The sequence below is a fragment of the Xenopus tropicalis genome, chromosome 1 (assembly GCF_000004195.4).
Source record: "Xenopus tropicalis strain Nigerian chromosome 1, UCB_Xtro_10.0, whole genome shotgun sequence".
Lineage (NCBI taxonomy): Eukaryota > Metazoa > Chordata > Amphibia > Anura > Pipidae > Xenopus > Xenopus tropicalis.
In genome coordinates, this window is record NC_030677.2 from 211,288,261 (window position 1) to 211,305,722 (window position 17,462).

The window sequence follows — 17,462 nt, forward strand, 5'->3', positions numbered from 1 at the left end:
CTCACTGAGCTCTTTCCAGGGCTCTTGGTTTGTGGCCTGGCCCTTTGGAGGGACAAATCTCCCCGTCTACAGAGGTTGAGTTTTTAGGGCTCGGTATGTCCATTACACAGTTTGGTGGTGGTTCTTTTTTGAGGTCTCCTTGGCTGAAGAGACACTGAAGGAGTTTGGCTTTCAGACACTCCAGTTCATCATCTCTTAAAGGTAACCTGAAATCTTCCTTAAAGCTTGGGTGCTCCATGTTACAGTTTAACACTTCATCAGTTGCTGCAATGGCAGGCAAGTCATTAGAATCAATTATATTCTTGTCCGTGGATCTCCCAAACGGACTCTCCTCCTCGGCTTTATTTCCATTTCCCACACCCTTCAGACCATCAGTGGTGTCTTCTGTATCTGCATCATAGAAGCGGCTGCCATGTTGCCCACTAGACTTTAGCAAAACATCTAAGGAAGTATCTGTTAAATGGGAAGAGTCACTCTGCTTGCCCCTGGCTGATAAACTTGCATTTCTGGAGCCTTTTACACTCCATTCCTGATGCACAAAGGCACTCGGAGATCTAGAAGAAGAGGAACTATATGACTGACCGCTGTTCCCTGGGAACCACCCTTTCTCCCCACAGAAAGACTTTAGAGCCTTATTAGAGCAGATACACTGCTTGTCCGTCGCTGATTCATGACTTTGGCCACCTGGTTCATCAGTAGGTATTTTGCCCAATGTTGGTGGTGCATCTACTGACCAGCCTTCAATACAGTTTAAATTCTTAGCACCATTTTCTGATCTGGCAGATAGTTCTTGAGGGGCCAAACAAGGATCAGACCAAAAGGACCAGTTATCTTGCAGAAGAGAAACAGTGAGCGGTGCCATGACACCAGAGACCGAATGGGACGATACACTGACACATCCTTCACAAGGGCCTTTTGCTTTACTGTGTACAGAATGTTCTTTGAAGGAACAGTTTAGAGAGGAGCCCATCCCTTTGTCAAGGTTAGGGTTGTGCCATGTAGTTCTTTTGCTTAAAGGGGTTTCCAGATCCTCCTGAGAGGAATAGGGCTTTTCTGGGGAATCAATGGTTCCATTCAGTATAGCACTGGAATCCATTTCTGAGCTCCAGCTAGTTGGCATCACATTTTTGTCTGGGTGTTCCCTCCCCTGTGTATTAGCGTTGTTTCCATGTCTCCAGCCAACACCTTGGTCAAACAGTTGAGGGTCTTTATCACTAAAGCATAAGCCTTTCTTCATTTCCGCCGACTTGCCCAATTCTTTCACTGGCGAATCTTGATGGAGAAAGAATGAAATATTTTCACCAACTTCTACCTCGTTTCTTCCCTGTTTATGGTTTGAGGAATAGGAAAAGGAATCTTCGCTGAAATCACTGTCATCGAGGTCTTCTAGAGGGGATGAGGGATGAACCGGATCAATGCTGGAGGTCACTTTTATTGACTGCGGCTTATACTGAGCAAATATTTTCTCCAACGGCTGGTAATGCAGTTTCTGTTGGAAAATTGGTGGCTGCTGAAACTGCTTGTAGTAAGATCGCAGGTGCTGCTCTCTTTCCTTCGGCTGTGGGTGCACGCCTGCCCGGCCTGCTACAGTATTAACAGTTGGCCTGGGAATTTCATCTGGAAGCCCTTTAGACAATGCCCTGTAATTGGGATTGGCTAACAAACCAGGCCGTGGGACTATTTCCTTTTGCACGGGCTGAACCGCTTGTATTATCTGTACTTTGGGAACTTTCTGGGTACCAACAAAGTTTTCCCGTTTTATATTCCTCATTTCACATGTGGTCTCTGTGTTACTAGTAGTGGGGCTTTGGAAGATAGGGTATAAACCATCTGATGTCTTCCCATTCTTCTTCTTCCCACTGGCTCCAGATCTTAAGGTTCCTTTAACTGGTGTCATGTGATTGAGCCCTGCATCTCTTGCATTTTCCTTCACTGTGCTGCTCTTGCTACAATATTTTGGAGTAGATGAAAGGGGAATAATGGTGGGGTGGAAGACAGATGGGCAGGATTTAGATTTTGCTTGGTGCGAGGCGGAGATGTGCTGCTGTCCCAGTTTCACCTTCTTTGGAGAGATTTTGTCTCCAGACCCAGCAGGTGCATTTTGTACACGTTTTGGGGAGACGCAGGCAGCCGGTCGGCCGTGGGCAGAGTGAGATGTGGTGCCCCTTTTTAGCTCTTTCACCCTAAAAAAGAATGCATGTGGCAAATGAAAATGAGAACACAGTAAAAAGTCAACATAACTAGTAAAACTGAATTTGTAAATTAAAAAACTGCCCAGAAGGTCAATGAAAATCTATGTGCTTTCATCACATGTACATTTGTTAGATTCAAAACCAGAGAGTTTTGTAGCAATGGAACCCACAAAGAGAGGGTGGGGAGAGGACTAAAGGGAGATAAAAGAAAAAGCTGCAGAAAAGGGGGTTATAGGGAGATGGCTAACTGTGATAAAATAACGGAGAAAGGAGGCTGAGAGAAAAATGTAAAGGAAAACAAACATAATTGTGGGGACAAAGGATGGAAAGGTAGAGAAGTAGAGAAAGTTTGGCTCTCCTTACGAGTTTGTACGCACCTGTCTGCGTAACGCAATGTGTTGAGAGTGTGCTCTGTAGCTATGTGGCTTGGAGATACATTAGCGATCATACAGGTCTTGGAGTTTCCGATAAAAGAGTCTTTTAATACCTGCAGGAAACATACTGGCATCAAGGTTCAGTGCTAGCTAATTAGTAGCAATTCTAATTATTAGACCATTGCTTATACAAGGTACAGCTCTAATTACTCTGAACATGGTAGCGCGCACTAACTCCTAACCACCAAATGACTTAAAAGCAAAGTTTAACTTGGAACTAACATTTAGCATGATGTACAATAGGCAGCCTAGTGAAGTCGGATCCAGGACTCCATAAGATTTTTATGACTTATGGGTTCAACAGACTATTTAGTACAATACCATGCTATTGCGTAGGGGCACGTGTTGTGTCACCAGGTCACTACATGTGTTGTTGGAGACAACGATCTTTACATTTAGAGGGAGGCTACAGAATCAGTCACTAGCTTATAAGCCAAAAGATTTCAAATGGGCTTACAGATCCAGGCTCAGGGCAGCCTGTACATGGAGAATCAGAAGGAATGAAGCTCAGAAGATAGGCTGCAAAGTTGCTTACATTGCTTCTGAATGCAATACACATAAAGATCCATTAGGACCTTCGAACGGTGGCTCCATTACTGATATCAAACAGCACAGGTGGTTCAATCTACTTACCTGAGTTAGTTTACTCTGTCGGAAAGGAGTATGAGCTTGCTCCTGGTCCAGGGCCCGGATGCATTCTTTTAGCTAAAGAGCAATGGGAAATATAAACCAATAGCAATCATCATCACGATGATCATGAATAACAGGGCATGATGGGGAGCAGTTAAAATAAAGGGAGATCTGTATAAGCACAGATAAATATCCCCATAATCAGAGAAACTAGGAACTCACGGCGAGAAGACTTTGGTTGATTTCTGCACCTTCCAGTTTGGTTTGTTTATCAGATTCTTTGGCATCCGAGGCTCTCTCACTGCCAGCCAGGTCAATAAATGATATTCTAGGGGCAAAGAAACAAAACCGTTGCAAATGGTGACTTTATCTGGTTTTAATTATTGGCCTGTTCTGGCACTCTCTGGGGGTATCTTGCATTTCCCCACACTGCACTTTGTGTAACTGTACTGGGGTATCTGGACTGGGTCTCACTACAGGAATTTTGCACAATAGCTATGTTAGTACTGCATTATGATTGGTCTGTTCTGCATGGCTGTATTGTGCAAGTAGCCCTATGTAGAGAGACTTCATGTTGATGGTAGGTAGTGCAAAATGGATGTCAGGTAACTATATCTAATACAAGCTGGATGCTTTCTGGATTCTATTGCTCAACATACTGTGTAAAAATTCCCCTAATAACCCCCATTATCCCCCTTACTGCTGTCTATAGGAATTGTATGAAAATGCAGGACAGGATATGCAACTCTCAGTTAGTTGACAGGCCAAAATTGTGTCCAAGTGGCTTTTTCACTATTCCTACCAACAACAATGCCATGGGGGCAATTTTAGTAGTGGGAAAAAAACATCCCAAAATGAGTTTGTGCCATAACCCTAAGGGTTATAATAAAATGCTGATCTGTGGTGGTTACATGTCAAGCTGTTTTGATCAGAGAGAAAGGACATTGCCATGGGTTGCTATGGACTTAGCCAGTATTTATTGTTCTCACAATTAGGTGGTAAGGAAAAGGCAGACACCATATACATCCTCCAATGGAATTCTCACCTTCCGAGCTTTCGGTTCTTGGAATTCTTCATTTGAATCTGAATTACGGCATGAGAGCGAGAAGAGTCAGAGTTCACCCCCGAGGCACCAGTACTGCGCTCTCTTGAGCCCTTCAGAATCATCTGTGTATAAAGAGAAAACACGCACCATGAATGAGTATAGGAGGCAAGCTGTTTTTATGTATTGGCCACAAATTCTGAAATGGTTTCCATTTTCAAATAGCAGGGCTGAAGTTAGGGAACAGTGGGCTTCTGAATATACAGGTTGGCTGGGGTCGGCATTTAAGGGTTTGTGTGGGAATGGCATACATCAATAACATCCTTATTCTGTGGCTCTGCAGCTCCTGAAACAACTTGAGGGCTGCAGGTTGGAGATTGTTGATTTATATATTAAAAGTATCCAACACTTACACAGTATAATATCATGTCCTGTGTACTTGTATTTACAACCTTCCCCGACCAAAGGGCCCGTCTGATGCTGAAGGCCCAGAAGGAAAGCCACTTTAGCATTACTGCTGAACAACACGGGAGCTTTGCTGGATTTCCTCACACTGACAGACCACAGCCTACAAGGTGGATGCAGTTGCACATACCTTAGTGATTAAATTGTTTGCATCTAGATACCAGCTTGGGGCTAATCAGATGAATCCACACTCGACCTGCTCCCAGACCTACAACCTACATTTTTACCTACTATGAATGGCAACCCAACCCAGCTTGGCACAGCTTTATCTACGTATCACAACCCGCTGCAGGCCGCCCACTGAGTTTTATCATAGGAGCCTATTCTGCAACCCAACACCTGACCTGCACATGTACTGACATCAACATTTTAGCATGCCCAATATCAGCCTTTTTTGCAGGAACCCAACCTGCTTTATCCAAATTTATCTGTACTTCAGAATGTAGCGAGAGCCCTGTAGCCTAGTACTGACATTCATCTACACAAGGGTCAACCTGAGCGGCCTTTTTTTTTTACCTGTCATGGGTGGTTCACCTTTCAGTTAACTTTTTAGTATGTAATAGAATAGCTAATTGTAAGCAACTGGTCTTGATGATATATTTTTTATAGTTTTTAAATTATTTGCCATCTTCTGACTCTCTCACAGCTGTGAGTTTCAGCCAAAACCTAACTGAATAAGTTCAATGGAACCATTGTGATTGGATGTCTGTGACTGTACTAACCTCAAGGGTCTGAATGCCGGTGAATTCCCTACCAGTCATTTGAACTGAAGAAGTCCCTTGGATGAGTGGTAAAATATTTTTAACAAAAGTCCAGTTGTTTTAGACTTAATTCTACTACAGACTATTTCCAACTTTCAAATTGGGGTCACTGACCCCACCAGCCAAACAATTGCTCTGTAAGGCTACAGTTTTATTGTTATTGCTAAATTTTATTCCTTAGCTTTCTGTTTCGGTCCTCACCTATAAATATATCAGTCTCCGATTCAAACCTATGCCTGGTTGCTAAGGTAACTTGGACCCTAGCAACCAGATAACCATTGAAATTCAAATTAAAGAGTTGCTGAACAAAAAGTGAAATATATAGAACTGGGAGGTGACAGCCTCCCAGAGGGGGTGTAGCCTGTGGAGGAGAGATGGGCTGGCCCCCTGGGAGGGCTGTCAAGACTCTTGTACTTTTAGTGTCCTGTCCTCCCGGAAGGTGAAGTTAACCCTCCAGTGCCTGTGTCCCCCTGATAATGAAAGAGAAATATACAAAACCACAAATAATACAAAATAAAGACTAACTACAAATTGTTTCAGAATATCACTCTCTACAATGGTGATCCCCAACCAGTGGCTCGGGGGCAACATGTTGCTCTCCAACCCCTTGGATGTTGCTACCAGTGGCCTCAAAGCAGGTGTCCATTTTTTTATTTCTGCCTTGGAGGCAAGTGTTGATTGCATAAAACCCAGTGTAAAGCCAAACAGAGCATTCTATAGGCTGCCAGTCCACATTGGGGCTACCAAATAGCCAATTAAAGCTCTTATTTGCACCCCCAGCAACTTGTCCATGCTTGTGTTGTTTCCCAACACCTTTTACATTTGAATGTGGCTCACTGGTATAAAAGGTTGGGGATCCCTGCTCTACAATCTACATTATATTAAAAGTTAGCTCAATGGTGAACAACCCCTTTGAAGATCTAGTGAAATCTAGTGAAGGAAAATCCAATTTTTAGTTTTTGCAAAAGCACAGAAAATCAGATTGTGTTTGCATTTATCCCCATGTTGTACTGAGTAAACACTTACCTCCAACAATAATTCTACACTACTGACTTGAACTTCGCGAAGTCCAGCAATCTGCACAACATGTTTGCCATCTTCTCTTGCATACAATCTGTGGGGAAATTTAATTTTTGACCTTTTAAAGGGAAATAAAAACTAAGCTAAAAAGCTCACCTAAATAAATACATAAATAAATGACTGACTGGTGTTGTATTGAGTAATGTTATCTAATTTGCTTTAGGAGGAAATGTCAGTTTGATTACAGTCAGAGAAAGCTAACTCTGCACCCTATGGTACAGACCTGGAGAAGTCTAAAGGTCCCCATACACGGGCCGATTCTAGCTGCCGATATCAGTCCCTTAGACCCCTTAGCCTGAAATCGGCCAGATCTCGATCAGGCAGGTTAAAAAAAAATCTAGGACAGACTTTTCCTATACCCGTTGTTATAATTTGATTGTTTGGCCCCAGGGCCAAATGACCGGATTAGCCTGGATTCTCCCGATATCGCCCACGTGTAGGTGGGGGATATCAGGAGAAGATCCGCTCGCTTGGTGACATCGCCAAGCGAGTGGATCTGAAGGTGTATGGGCACCTTTACACAGGACAATCAATGGGAGACCTTTATGTTGGGTTTTTAGACAGCAAGGCTGCAATGTGAAGATAACCCAACTAAAGTAAGGAAGAAATCCAGTAGAATGAGTTTTATTTGGATATATCTTAATTTGTGTGTTCCCTTGACTTGCAACATATAGTGCACAGAACTCTAGTCATCTATACAGTAACTGCCTATTTCTGTGCTCAGTAGAATTTGTGTGTATGGAGAGTTCATTGCTATGTATCATGTGGAAGCAAGAAGCACATGGGGTAAGAGCAGGGTTGAGCACTTAAATAAAATATACTTTCTTATCTGATGTAACTGGCCCTTTAACAGCTTATGTTATGTTTATGCTGAATTTATGCAATATCCGCAACAAATGACATCTGCAAATGTTGCTAGTACCTTTTCCTTTCATTTAGCAAGTCATAAAGCTGCCCGCAATAGATTTCATAGAAACTGATCCACACTTTGCAGTCACTTTTAAGTTGAACTGTTGCCAGTTGCTGAAAGATGTCTTTCGCTGCCAGGGCATAGAGACCGGGGTTCTTCTGGGTTCCAATCATGGTGTGGGTTTTCCCAGCGCCGGTTTGTCCATAAGCAAAACAGGTGGCATTTCCTCTGCAAGAAAAAGTAAATAAGGAGTTAACATAATAGTATTGTTGATGTGGTGTTCTCCATTCAACTTACCTCTTAGGCCAGTGCACTCTGGGATATCAGTTCAGAATCCCTAATCAGTTATATACTGTAGGTAGCTCCCAGGGCACACTATACTAGCCCTGAGCCAAATGTTAAAGTTCCCCATACACGGGCCGATTCTAGCTGCCGATATGGGTCCCTTAGACTGATTCGGCAGCTAATCGGCCCGTGTATGGGCACTACCAACCTGAAATCGGCTAAAAAAAATATAGTCGGATCGGGGACCGCATCGGCTCGTTGATGCGGCCCCCGGACGACTTTTCCAATGCCCGTCATTATAATTAGATCGTTTGGCCCCACCTGGATTCTCCCGATATCGCCCACCAGTGTATTTGGAGGTAAGGCTCGCTCGCCATGGGGGGGGGGGCTATTAAGCTCTTAAGGATAACAGTAATCCTAAAACTAAGTGAAGGGTCAGTCACTCCCTACCTACTAATAATTATATCAGTCACACTGATTCAACAATATAAACTTATTATGCACCAATAGTTTATAATAAACAGAAAGAAAAGAAGAAGAAAAACATAATTAATCTCCCTACCCGTTAAACACATGCTGAATAAGTGGGTAGGCGGTCCTCATATAAACGTCCTGATTGGTGAATGTTTCACTAAAGACTTCATCAAAATAAAATGCGTGCTGCAAAAGTAAATATCACACACAGCCAAAATCAAAATGCAAACAAGGACTTATTAAAACAGGAAAAACACAAATTAAAAATAATAATTCACTCCCCAATGCAGGAAGTGCAAACACAAACAGAGAACTGAATACTGTGGCTCTACGTGGCGCTACTTCCCACACAATCACTGGGATGTTCACCTTTGTGTAAACTTCATTTTTTATTATATGTAGTTTTTTAGTTATTTAACTTTTTGTTCAGCAGCTCCCCAGTTTGGTGTTTCAGCAGCTATTTGGTTGCTAGGGTCCAAATTACCTTAGCAACAGGGAGTGGTTTGATTGAGAGACTGGTATATGAATAGGGGAGGGACTGAATAGAAAGATAAGGAATATAAAGTAACAATAACAATAAAACTGGAGCCTCACAGAGCAATAGGGTTTGGCAGCTGGGGTCAGTGACCCCCCATTTCAAAGCTGCAAAGAGTTAGAAGGAGAAGGCAAATAATTAAAAAACTATGAAAAATAAATAACAAAGACCAATTGAAAAAGTTGCTAAGAATTAGCCATTCTATAATATACTAAAAGTCAGCTTAAAAGGTGAACCACCCCTTGTAGGTGATGGTTAAAATCTAAACGCCGATTGGTTGCTATGGGTGATGATTGTCTCAAATGTTAATAAATATGTCCCTAAGTGTGAGTTTGCTTTCGTGCAAGTGTACTAGGGGAACCTACCAAATCCCAGTGTGAGCTCCTCTGAATTTATTCTTTATTTTTTTAAATTTGAATAAACTCACTTCCATGAAAGTCTGACATTTATAAAAAAAAAAAAAAAAAAATTCTGAACTGAAAGGTCAAACGAGCAGATGTTACAGTGTATGGCCACCTTAAGTTTACATTAATTATTTTTTTAGGGTTACATCCCCACTAACTTTCACTGTAATGAAGCCTTTTTGCACTGTTAAACAATCCCCCTGGCCAGTAGGGCACCAGGGGGATTGTTTAACAGTCCTGTTATACTACAAATTGCTGTACTTGTGTGCCTACAGTTCCCTAACTTCCTAGGCCATAGTTATTCTGCAGATTCAGTACCAGAAATAAGGGTACTGCACATATGCAAGCGAGTACCAAGTTGTGAAGCCCCACAAATGTGGCCATTAAAAAAAGAAATTAAAAAAAAAATAATAATAGTTCCACCTGTAGGAAATGGGGTTCTGATGATGGCACTGCAAATATGTCAAAAGTTCAAACATTGACTGTGTGTCATTATCCCAGTTGAGAGGGAAGGCCTAATGCAGCTGCTCGTATTGTACCTGGAGAATATATTCTTTGAGATTTACAGCTTCCTTTCTCTCGTAGATTGTTATAGTTCCTTTTTCCTCTGCCGAGACAACATTAACTTCCCCTCGTCGCTCTTCCCGTGAACTCAGAGGACGTTTGCGGACGCACACCCGAATTCTGTCCGTTTCTGTCCAAGGTCGCTTTTTCTCTGTAGGATCAAGCCTGTAAGATAAAGAGGCCCATGTTCCATCCATAATAACAATAACGCACAGCACCTTTCCAAAGCTAGCCTATACTACTTGCCTAAAAATTGCCCTCAACTCATAGTTGTACTGTCTAAGGGGCACATTTATCAAAATGTGAGATTAGTGTCGGACTGGGACCCCAGGGGCCCACCAGGAAACCTTAGACCACGGGCCCCACTCTCCAACCTATTTTTAATCCTTTCCTCACTCAACCACTTCTATTCTCCAAGTCTCATTTATTTACATGCTAGCATCTATCCTTCCATCTATTTCTCCTCTTTCTTCCCATTATAAATAGGGAATGACCATCAAATAGGAAAATGGCTAGGAGCAGGAGGGCCCACTGAGAGTTTTCCTGGTATACTGGCGGGCGAGTCTGACACTGTTAGAGCTCACCACAGAAAAATTCACCACTTTCTATTTGTTCCAATGGGATTTTTGAAATATTATTAAATGGTGAACTCTAAAGGTGGCCATACACGTAAAGATCCGCTCGTCTGGCGAGGTCGCCAAGCGAGCGGATCTTCTCCCGATATTCCCACCTACGGGTGGGCGATATCGGGGGAATTTAGGCTAATTCGAATTAATGAATTAAATGAATTATAATGACTGGAATAGGCGCAGTCGGTTCGGGAACCACATCAACGAGCCAATGCAGTCCCGCATCCGACTGAATTTTTTAACCTGGCCAATTGATATCTGGCCGATTTCAGGCCAGATATCGGACAGGCAGGCCAGTCGTTGCTTCCCCTACATGGGCCCTACATAACTCTCACCCGCTGATAAATATACTTCTAAAAATCGCATAGGAATCAATAGAAAGTAGGTGAATTTTTCTGTGGTGATCTCTAAACTCACATTTTGATAAATCTGCCCCTATGTAAGGGATAATGAACTGAGAGCAATATGGTGCATCTAATTTAGAACTAGTTTACACGTAACTAAATTCTTGATTCCACAAGTTTAGGAGGATAAAAATTATTTTTGATGTGTCCACCAGTTGTTTTTTACCTTCTGCAAGTCTGGGGAACTCCATAGTTGTACCCCAAAACATGAGCCACTCTGTGAATAATGGGGATCTCGCCATCGCTGAGGTCGGGGGCTGATCCTCTGTGTGGAAGAGTTTTAGTGTTCTGTGTCTTTGCACTGCACGTTGTGTCAGCCTCTGTGCCGCTGCTATGGATATTCCTACAGTACCGTGGATCAGCCGGAGAGGCCGTACTAACCGAGTCCCCTGGGTTATTCATAGAACGAATATGACAAAATTCAGACTGTGCAATTGTACCCAGAGTTTCCTCTATGGAGGCATCAAACTGCAGCTGTCTCCTAGCACCGGATCTATCATGTAGGAGCTGGGGGTAGACACAGCCAGGCTGTAGGGGGGTCCTCTCTTTCTTATCCTCTTCTGCCACACTCTGGATGATCTGGATAAGCTGAAAGAGACGCTTGCGATCCTCCATCCTTTCAACGCCCAACCTGGAGTAATCCTTCATGGTGATCTGCGCAAGCTCATCTATTTTTTGGAGGCCGACAGCTGCAAAACGGGGATAGTACTGCTGCAGATCTGCCTCGCAAAGGCACTCAAACAGGCACAAGGGCATTTTCTTATCTTTTAGGATATTCCAGCTAAAGTCAGAATTAGATTTCTAAGAAGAAAAGGAAAACAGATTATGAAAGACATACAGTCACAGCGTGTGTGTGGCATCAAGCAGGTGAAGGTGGAAAGCCTATAGCAGAGCTAGCCAAGATGGAAGAATGGGGATACAGGCTCATATATGTTATTGCATATTGCTGCTGTAAATAGACTGCTGTTAGTCTAATGGAGAAATCCAATGTACAACAAAAAAAGGAACTGCTTAGATATAAGTTTTAAGGGGCAGGATGGTATAGAGGTAGCACTAAATAAATAATATACATGTAAAGGTCTGGACAGTAATTCAAAATAGGCCCAGGCTTTTAAGTATACAGAGGCCCAAACAGCCCAATAAATAGTTTATGGCATGTTACAGCAGCCCCTCCAGTCCGGGTTTGCAAAATTCGGAAAACTGTAATTAATGAATTAATCTTACTTTTTCCCCTCTAAGCTGGAATTGCTTATCTTCATATGCATTCAGTCCGGGCATACATTTTAACATCCATCGGATTAAACCTTACCTTTAGGTAAGTTACCTGTATGGGAACAAACCAACCCAAATCAGTCACTGAATCCAATATCCCCAGGTACTTATATAAGTACTCCAGGCTGGGAGTAGGCAAGTTATTTCCCCTCTATAAAAACCACAAATAAATGAACTGGCCAGTCAGTTTATGAGAGAGAGCAGAGATGTACAACTAACAGTGTAGGGCCCACTATGTAGGGGCCAATGAGACATGTTAGCGTTACTGCCTCCATCTTGCTCCAGGAATAAAACTGGGTAAAGCTTCTGGTGTTTACCTCCCCCTTTCTGCCCAGTTGAACAGATGCTGAAATCAATGGGCCTGGACTAAAGCAAAACAGGGCAGATCAGAGGTGTTGATGAGAGTGAGATGTGACCACCATTCCCCATAGCAACCCCCTAGCAACCCTAAATGCACCCATTTATTCAGCGACACTTCCCCTTCAGAAAGCGACACCTAGTGACAGGCAAGGGTAATGCAGAGGTGCTTCCCCACAGTAACAAATCTTGAGAATATATTTTTTTTTTTTTACAAATTGCAAGAAAAACCACCTTCAAGCTTTTATTTTGCATGACTTGGCTCTTACTCGCCACATACAACTGTTCATTTGTGCCCCCGGATGAGTTTAGAATAAAGCTTCTCCCATACACAGGGGTATGTGCAGCTTTCAAAAGGGCAGATTACGAGGGGCTTTGTGCAGCTAGAAGCAAAACATCACCGCTCAATCAGTGAATAATCACATTACCCAAAATAACCCTTCAAATATCTTGTCAATTACAAACTAAAAATGACTGAAATATCATACTAAGATCTCAGTGTATCCCCCATCTGCTCTGCCCCCATCAGCTGGCACCTTGCCAGGCCCAGTACTTAGTGGCTAAATGAGTGGCCCGTTACTGAGCTGCATTTGCCGTGAGTGTGGCCGCGCACCATCTGTTCTCACTAAGCATGTATATATATGCACAACTTTTCAACTTTTCTTCCTTTTTTTTTTTTTATATAGTTTTGAAATATTTGCCTCTCTCTTCTGGCTCTTCCCAGCTTTCAAATGGGGGTCACTGACCCCGGCAGCCAAAATCTATTGCTCTGTGAGGTCACAATGTTATTTTTTTTTTTTTTTAATTACTTATTCTATTTAGGCCCTCCTCTATTCATATTCCATTCTCTCTTTTAAACCACTGCCTGGTTGCTAGGTTGAATTGGAACATAGCAACCAGAGAGCTGCAGAACAAAAAGCTAAATTATTATAAAATGAATAATAAAATAATGACCAACTGCTAATTATACCATACTAAAGATTTAAAAGTGAACCACGCATTAAATGAAAGTCGCACCACTACAGGTATGGGATCCCGTATCCGGAAACCAGTTATCCAGAAAGCTCCAAATTACAGAAAGCCTGTCTCCCATTGACTCAAATTTTAATCAAATAATTTAGAATAACTGATTTCCTTTTTCTCTGTAATAATAAAACAGTACCTATACTTGATCCCAACTAAGATATAATTACCCCTTATTGGGGGCAGAACAGCCCTATTGGGTTTATTTAATGGTTAAATGATTCCCTTTTCTCTGTAATAATAAAACAGTACCTGTACTTGATCCCAACTAAGATATAATTACCCCTTATTGGGGCAGAACAGCCCTATTGGGTTTATTTCATGGTTAAACGATTCCCTTTTCTCTGTTTTATTGATTTCTTAGTAGACTTAGTATGGAGATCCAAATTATGGAAAGACTCCTTATCCGGAATACCCTTGGTGCCGAGCATTCTGGATAACGGGTCCTATACCTGTACTAATATAAATGGCAGTTAATAAGCATTTCTCATTCCCTAACAGTCCCTTCAGTCTGGGCTCCCACACCTACTGTATTGGGGCACCCTAGAGGGGAGCAGTCTCCTAGTTGGGAAACCACTGGTCTATCATCAGTTTTTTAGTCAGCTAGTTACACAGCACTTTACATTAATTTATAATAAATAGGGTGTTATAATAATTTCACAAGCAAGGGTTAATGTGCCTATGTTACTGTTTGGGAAAAGAATGAATAGAAGACCTTTATAAATCCCCTTTGCTCAGGGAGCGGAGCCATAGATGGTTAATGCTACTAATAAATAATAAGTTATATCTAGACGTGTATCAGTTCATCTATGCCACGCTTGCCTCAATAATATTGAATTTCCATTTTAGTGCAAAAGCTAAATTTAAAGTTCCATTAATAGGACACTACACAGGGATTGTGCGCAGTTGTTCTAGGCAGCTGCTCCATACAGCAGCTGTATGACTCCCACCCATGTCCCACCCATGCAAGGTCAGGAACGGACCATCCAGCAGAGAAATATGCTCAGACCTAGATGTGGGATCTAATAGCCCCCGGCGAGACCGCCCCGGCCCTCAGTGCTTCTACTCATTGTCAGGCACTACCCCCCCCCCCCCATTAATCCACTTCTGTAAAAATATTCAGGGTGCTACAATAATGTTTATTTCAGCAGGGTTGGACTAAAGGGCGGTGGGGGGGGGGCAGTACAGGGTTCACTGGGCAACCACTTTGCCCCCCACCCCCCCCCCAGGGGCCCCCGCCGATACTTGGACTGCGTTTTTTCCACAGGCTGAGAATCGGCACCGTGTGGCATCAGCTGTAACAGGCAGCACAGAGCTGGGTTCCCAGGTTCAATGTGGCATTCTGACTGCCCACTAATGATCTAGAAGACAGTGGTCAAAATGCCCCTCAGTACTGGTTGATATTTCCCATAGAAGAAAATAAAAAGTGGGGGGGGGGGGGGGGGGGGGGGGTAACATGGAGTTCAGTCACTGTAGACAACAAAGCACCCCATGTACCATGACCCTGGAATGTATTGTTTATAAAGGAAAATGCTTTTGCTTACTCTGCCTGAGCTGAGCTCTCTTATCTCTCTCACCTTTTACAATGTTATACTTTTAGTATGTTATGGAATAGCCTATTCTTTTCATTCTTTATGGTTTTTTTAATTATTTGTTTTCCTCTTCAGCCTCTTCTTTAGCTTTCCAAACGGGGTCACTGCCCCCGGCAGTCAATAAACTATTGCTCTGTGAGGCTACAATTCTATTGTTATTTTTATTGTTTAACTTTCTATTCAGCCCCTTTCCTATTCATATTCCAGTCTATCTTTCAAACCACTGCCTGGTTGCTAGGTTAAATTGGACCATAGCAACCAAATAGCTGCTGTAATTCCTCACTGAAGCGCTGCTGAACAAAAATCTAATTAATTCAAAAACTGCAAATAAAAAATGAAGACCAATTCAAACCTTTCAGTTTTATCTATCTTTCCCCCTCTTCTCTCTCTTTATCTTTCATTCCTTGTTTGATGTATAGGATCTACATACCATAATAACTCTGCGCCAGGGGAATCCCTAATGGATGCCGTTGCTGTAACACTGTTTTGTAAAGATCGGTCCTTCTCCCCACAAACAGAATGTACAAAAGTGAGCGGATCTGCCACATAAACATTGAGTCTGGTCCCATACGGGGCAGGATTCCCGCTGCTATTGCCAAAGTGTAAGTGCAATGGGGTTAGTAACAGAGAAACAGGTGTAAATAAGTGATTATATATTCTCTTTTGAAACTGAAGGCTCGCTGTATGGCTTGATACTGGATCCCTGCTCCTATACACTGACCCCTTCCCCATGATAATCCTTTGCCTTAGGATCCTTCTACCAACATGAAACCCTAAACCTGCCACTTGCTGAAAGGCCGACTCCATCTGCTCCAGTTACACTTGTGCCCGTGCAGCCAATCTGCCCTTAATCACAAAAGCCACAGAGCAGGAGATTTGAACCAGTACCTATGCATTGTGGGTAGCACTATGAAATGCTGCAGTGCAGTTAGAGCACCATTATCAGGTTAGGAGCCATTGGACTTGGGGTGCCACTGACCAGAGAACCAGCAAAAGTCACACTCGAGGGACCAGGGACTTTACCCTGTAGCCAGTGGCCGGCTTTACTCCCCATAGCCACTACATACTGGGGATGTCGGAAGGCTAATATGTGAGTGTGTACGGCCGGCTTTACTCCCCATAGCCACTACATACTGGGGATGTCGGAAGGCTAATATGTGAGTGTACGGCCGGCTTTACTCCCCATAGCCACTACATACTGGGGATGTCGGAAGGCTAATATGTGAGTGTGTACGGCCGGCTTTACTCCCCATAGCCACTACATACTGGGGATGTCGGAAGGCTAATATGTGAGTGTGTACGGCCGGCTTTACTCCCATAGCCACTACATACTGGGGATGTCGGAAGGCTAATATGTGAGTGTGTACGGCCGGCTTTACTCCCCATAGCCACTACATACTGGGGATGTCGGAAGGCTAATATGTGAGTGTGTACGGCCGGCTTTAACTCCCCATAGCCACTACATACTGGGGTCGGAAGGCTAATAGTGAGGTACGGCCGGCTTTACCCCATAGCCACTAATACTGGGATGTCGGAGGCTAATAGTGAGGGTACGGCCGGCTTTACTCCCCATAGCCACTACATACTGGGGATGTCGGAAGGCTTAATATGTGAGGGTACGGGCCGGCTTTACTCCCCATAGCCACTACATACTGGGGATGTCGGAAGGCTAATATGTGAGGGTACGGCCGGCTTTACTCCCCCATAGGCCACTACATACTGGGGATGTCGGAAGGCTAATATGTGAGGGTACGGCCGGCTTTACTCCCCATAGCCACTACATACTGGGGATGTCGGAAGGCTAATATGTGAGGGTACGGCCGGCTTTACTCCCCATAGCCACTACATACTGGGGATGTCGGAAGGCTAATATGTGAGTGTGTACGGCCGGCTTTACTCCCCATAGCCACTACATACTGGGGATGTCGGAAGGCTAATATGTGAGTGTGTACGGCCGGCTTTACTCCCCATAGCCACTACATACTGGGGATGTCGGAAGGCTAATATGTGAGTGTGTACGGCCGGCTTTACTCCCCATAGCCACTACATACTGGGGATGTCGGAAGGCTAATATGTGAGTGTGTACGGCCGGCTTTACTCCCCATAGCCACTACATACTGGGGATGTCGGAAGGCTAATATGTGAGTGTGTACGGCCGGCTTTACTCCCCATAGCCACTACATACTGGGGATGTCGGAAGGCTAATATGTGAGGGTACGGCCGGCTTTACTCCCCATAGCCACTACATACTGGGATGTCGGAAGGCTTAATATGTGAGTGTGTACGCGCCGGCTTTACTCCCCATAGCCACTACATACTGGGGATGTCGGAAGGCTAATATGTGAGTGTACGGCCGGCTTTACTCCCCATAGCCACTACATACTGGGGGATGTCGGAGGCTAATATGTG

At 43.5% G+C, this 17,462-nt stretch overlaps 1 protein-coding gene across 3 annotated transcripts in view; it reads right to left on the reverse strand.

Moving 5' to 3' along the window:
- The window catches only part of kif24 (kinesin family member 24), a 29,272-nt gene that overhangs the window by 10,277 nt on the left and 1,533 nt on the right, over positions 1 to 17,462 (reverse strand). For 2 of the 3 annotated variants that reach the window (XM_031894948.1, XM_031894949.1), the window contains exons 2-12: positions 12,034 to 12,133; positions 10,976 to 11,610; positions 9,752 to 9,941; positions 8,362 to 8,459; positions 7,527 to 7,742; positions 6,551 to 6,638; positions 4,302 to 4,423; positions 3,479 to 3,584; positions 3,260 to 3,331; positions 2,570 to 2,679; positions 6 to 2,183 (exon numbers count right to left, since the gene is read on the reverse strand). In XM_031894948.1, coding sequence (XP_031750808.1) covers positions 6 to 2,183; positions 2,570 to 2,679; positions 3,260 to 3,331; positions 3,479 to 3,584; positions 4,302 to 4,423; positions 6,551 to 6,638; positions 7,527 to 7,742; positions 8,362 to 8,459; positions 9,752 to 9,941; positions 10,976 to 11,610; positions 12,034 to 12,099 — 3,881 coding nt within the window. In that variant the 5' untranslated portion in view covers positions 12,100 to 12,133. The remainder of the gene's footprint in view (positions 1 to 5; positions 2,184 to 2,569; positions 2,680 to 3,259; positions 3,332 to 3,478; positions 3,585 to 4,301; positions 4,424 to 6,550; positions 6,639 to 7,526; positions 7,743 to 8,361; positions 8,460 to 9,751; positions 9,942 to 10,975; positions 11,611 to 12,033; positions 12,134 to 17,462) is intronic. The other variant, XM_031894950.1, reaches the window with a different exon arrangement.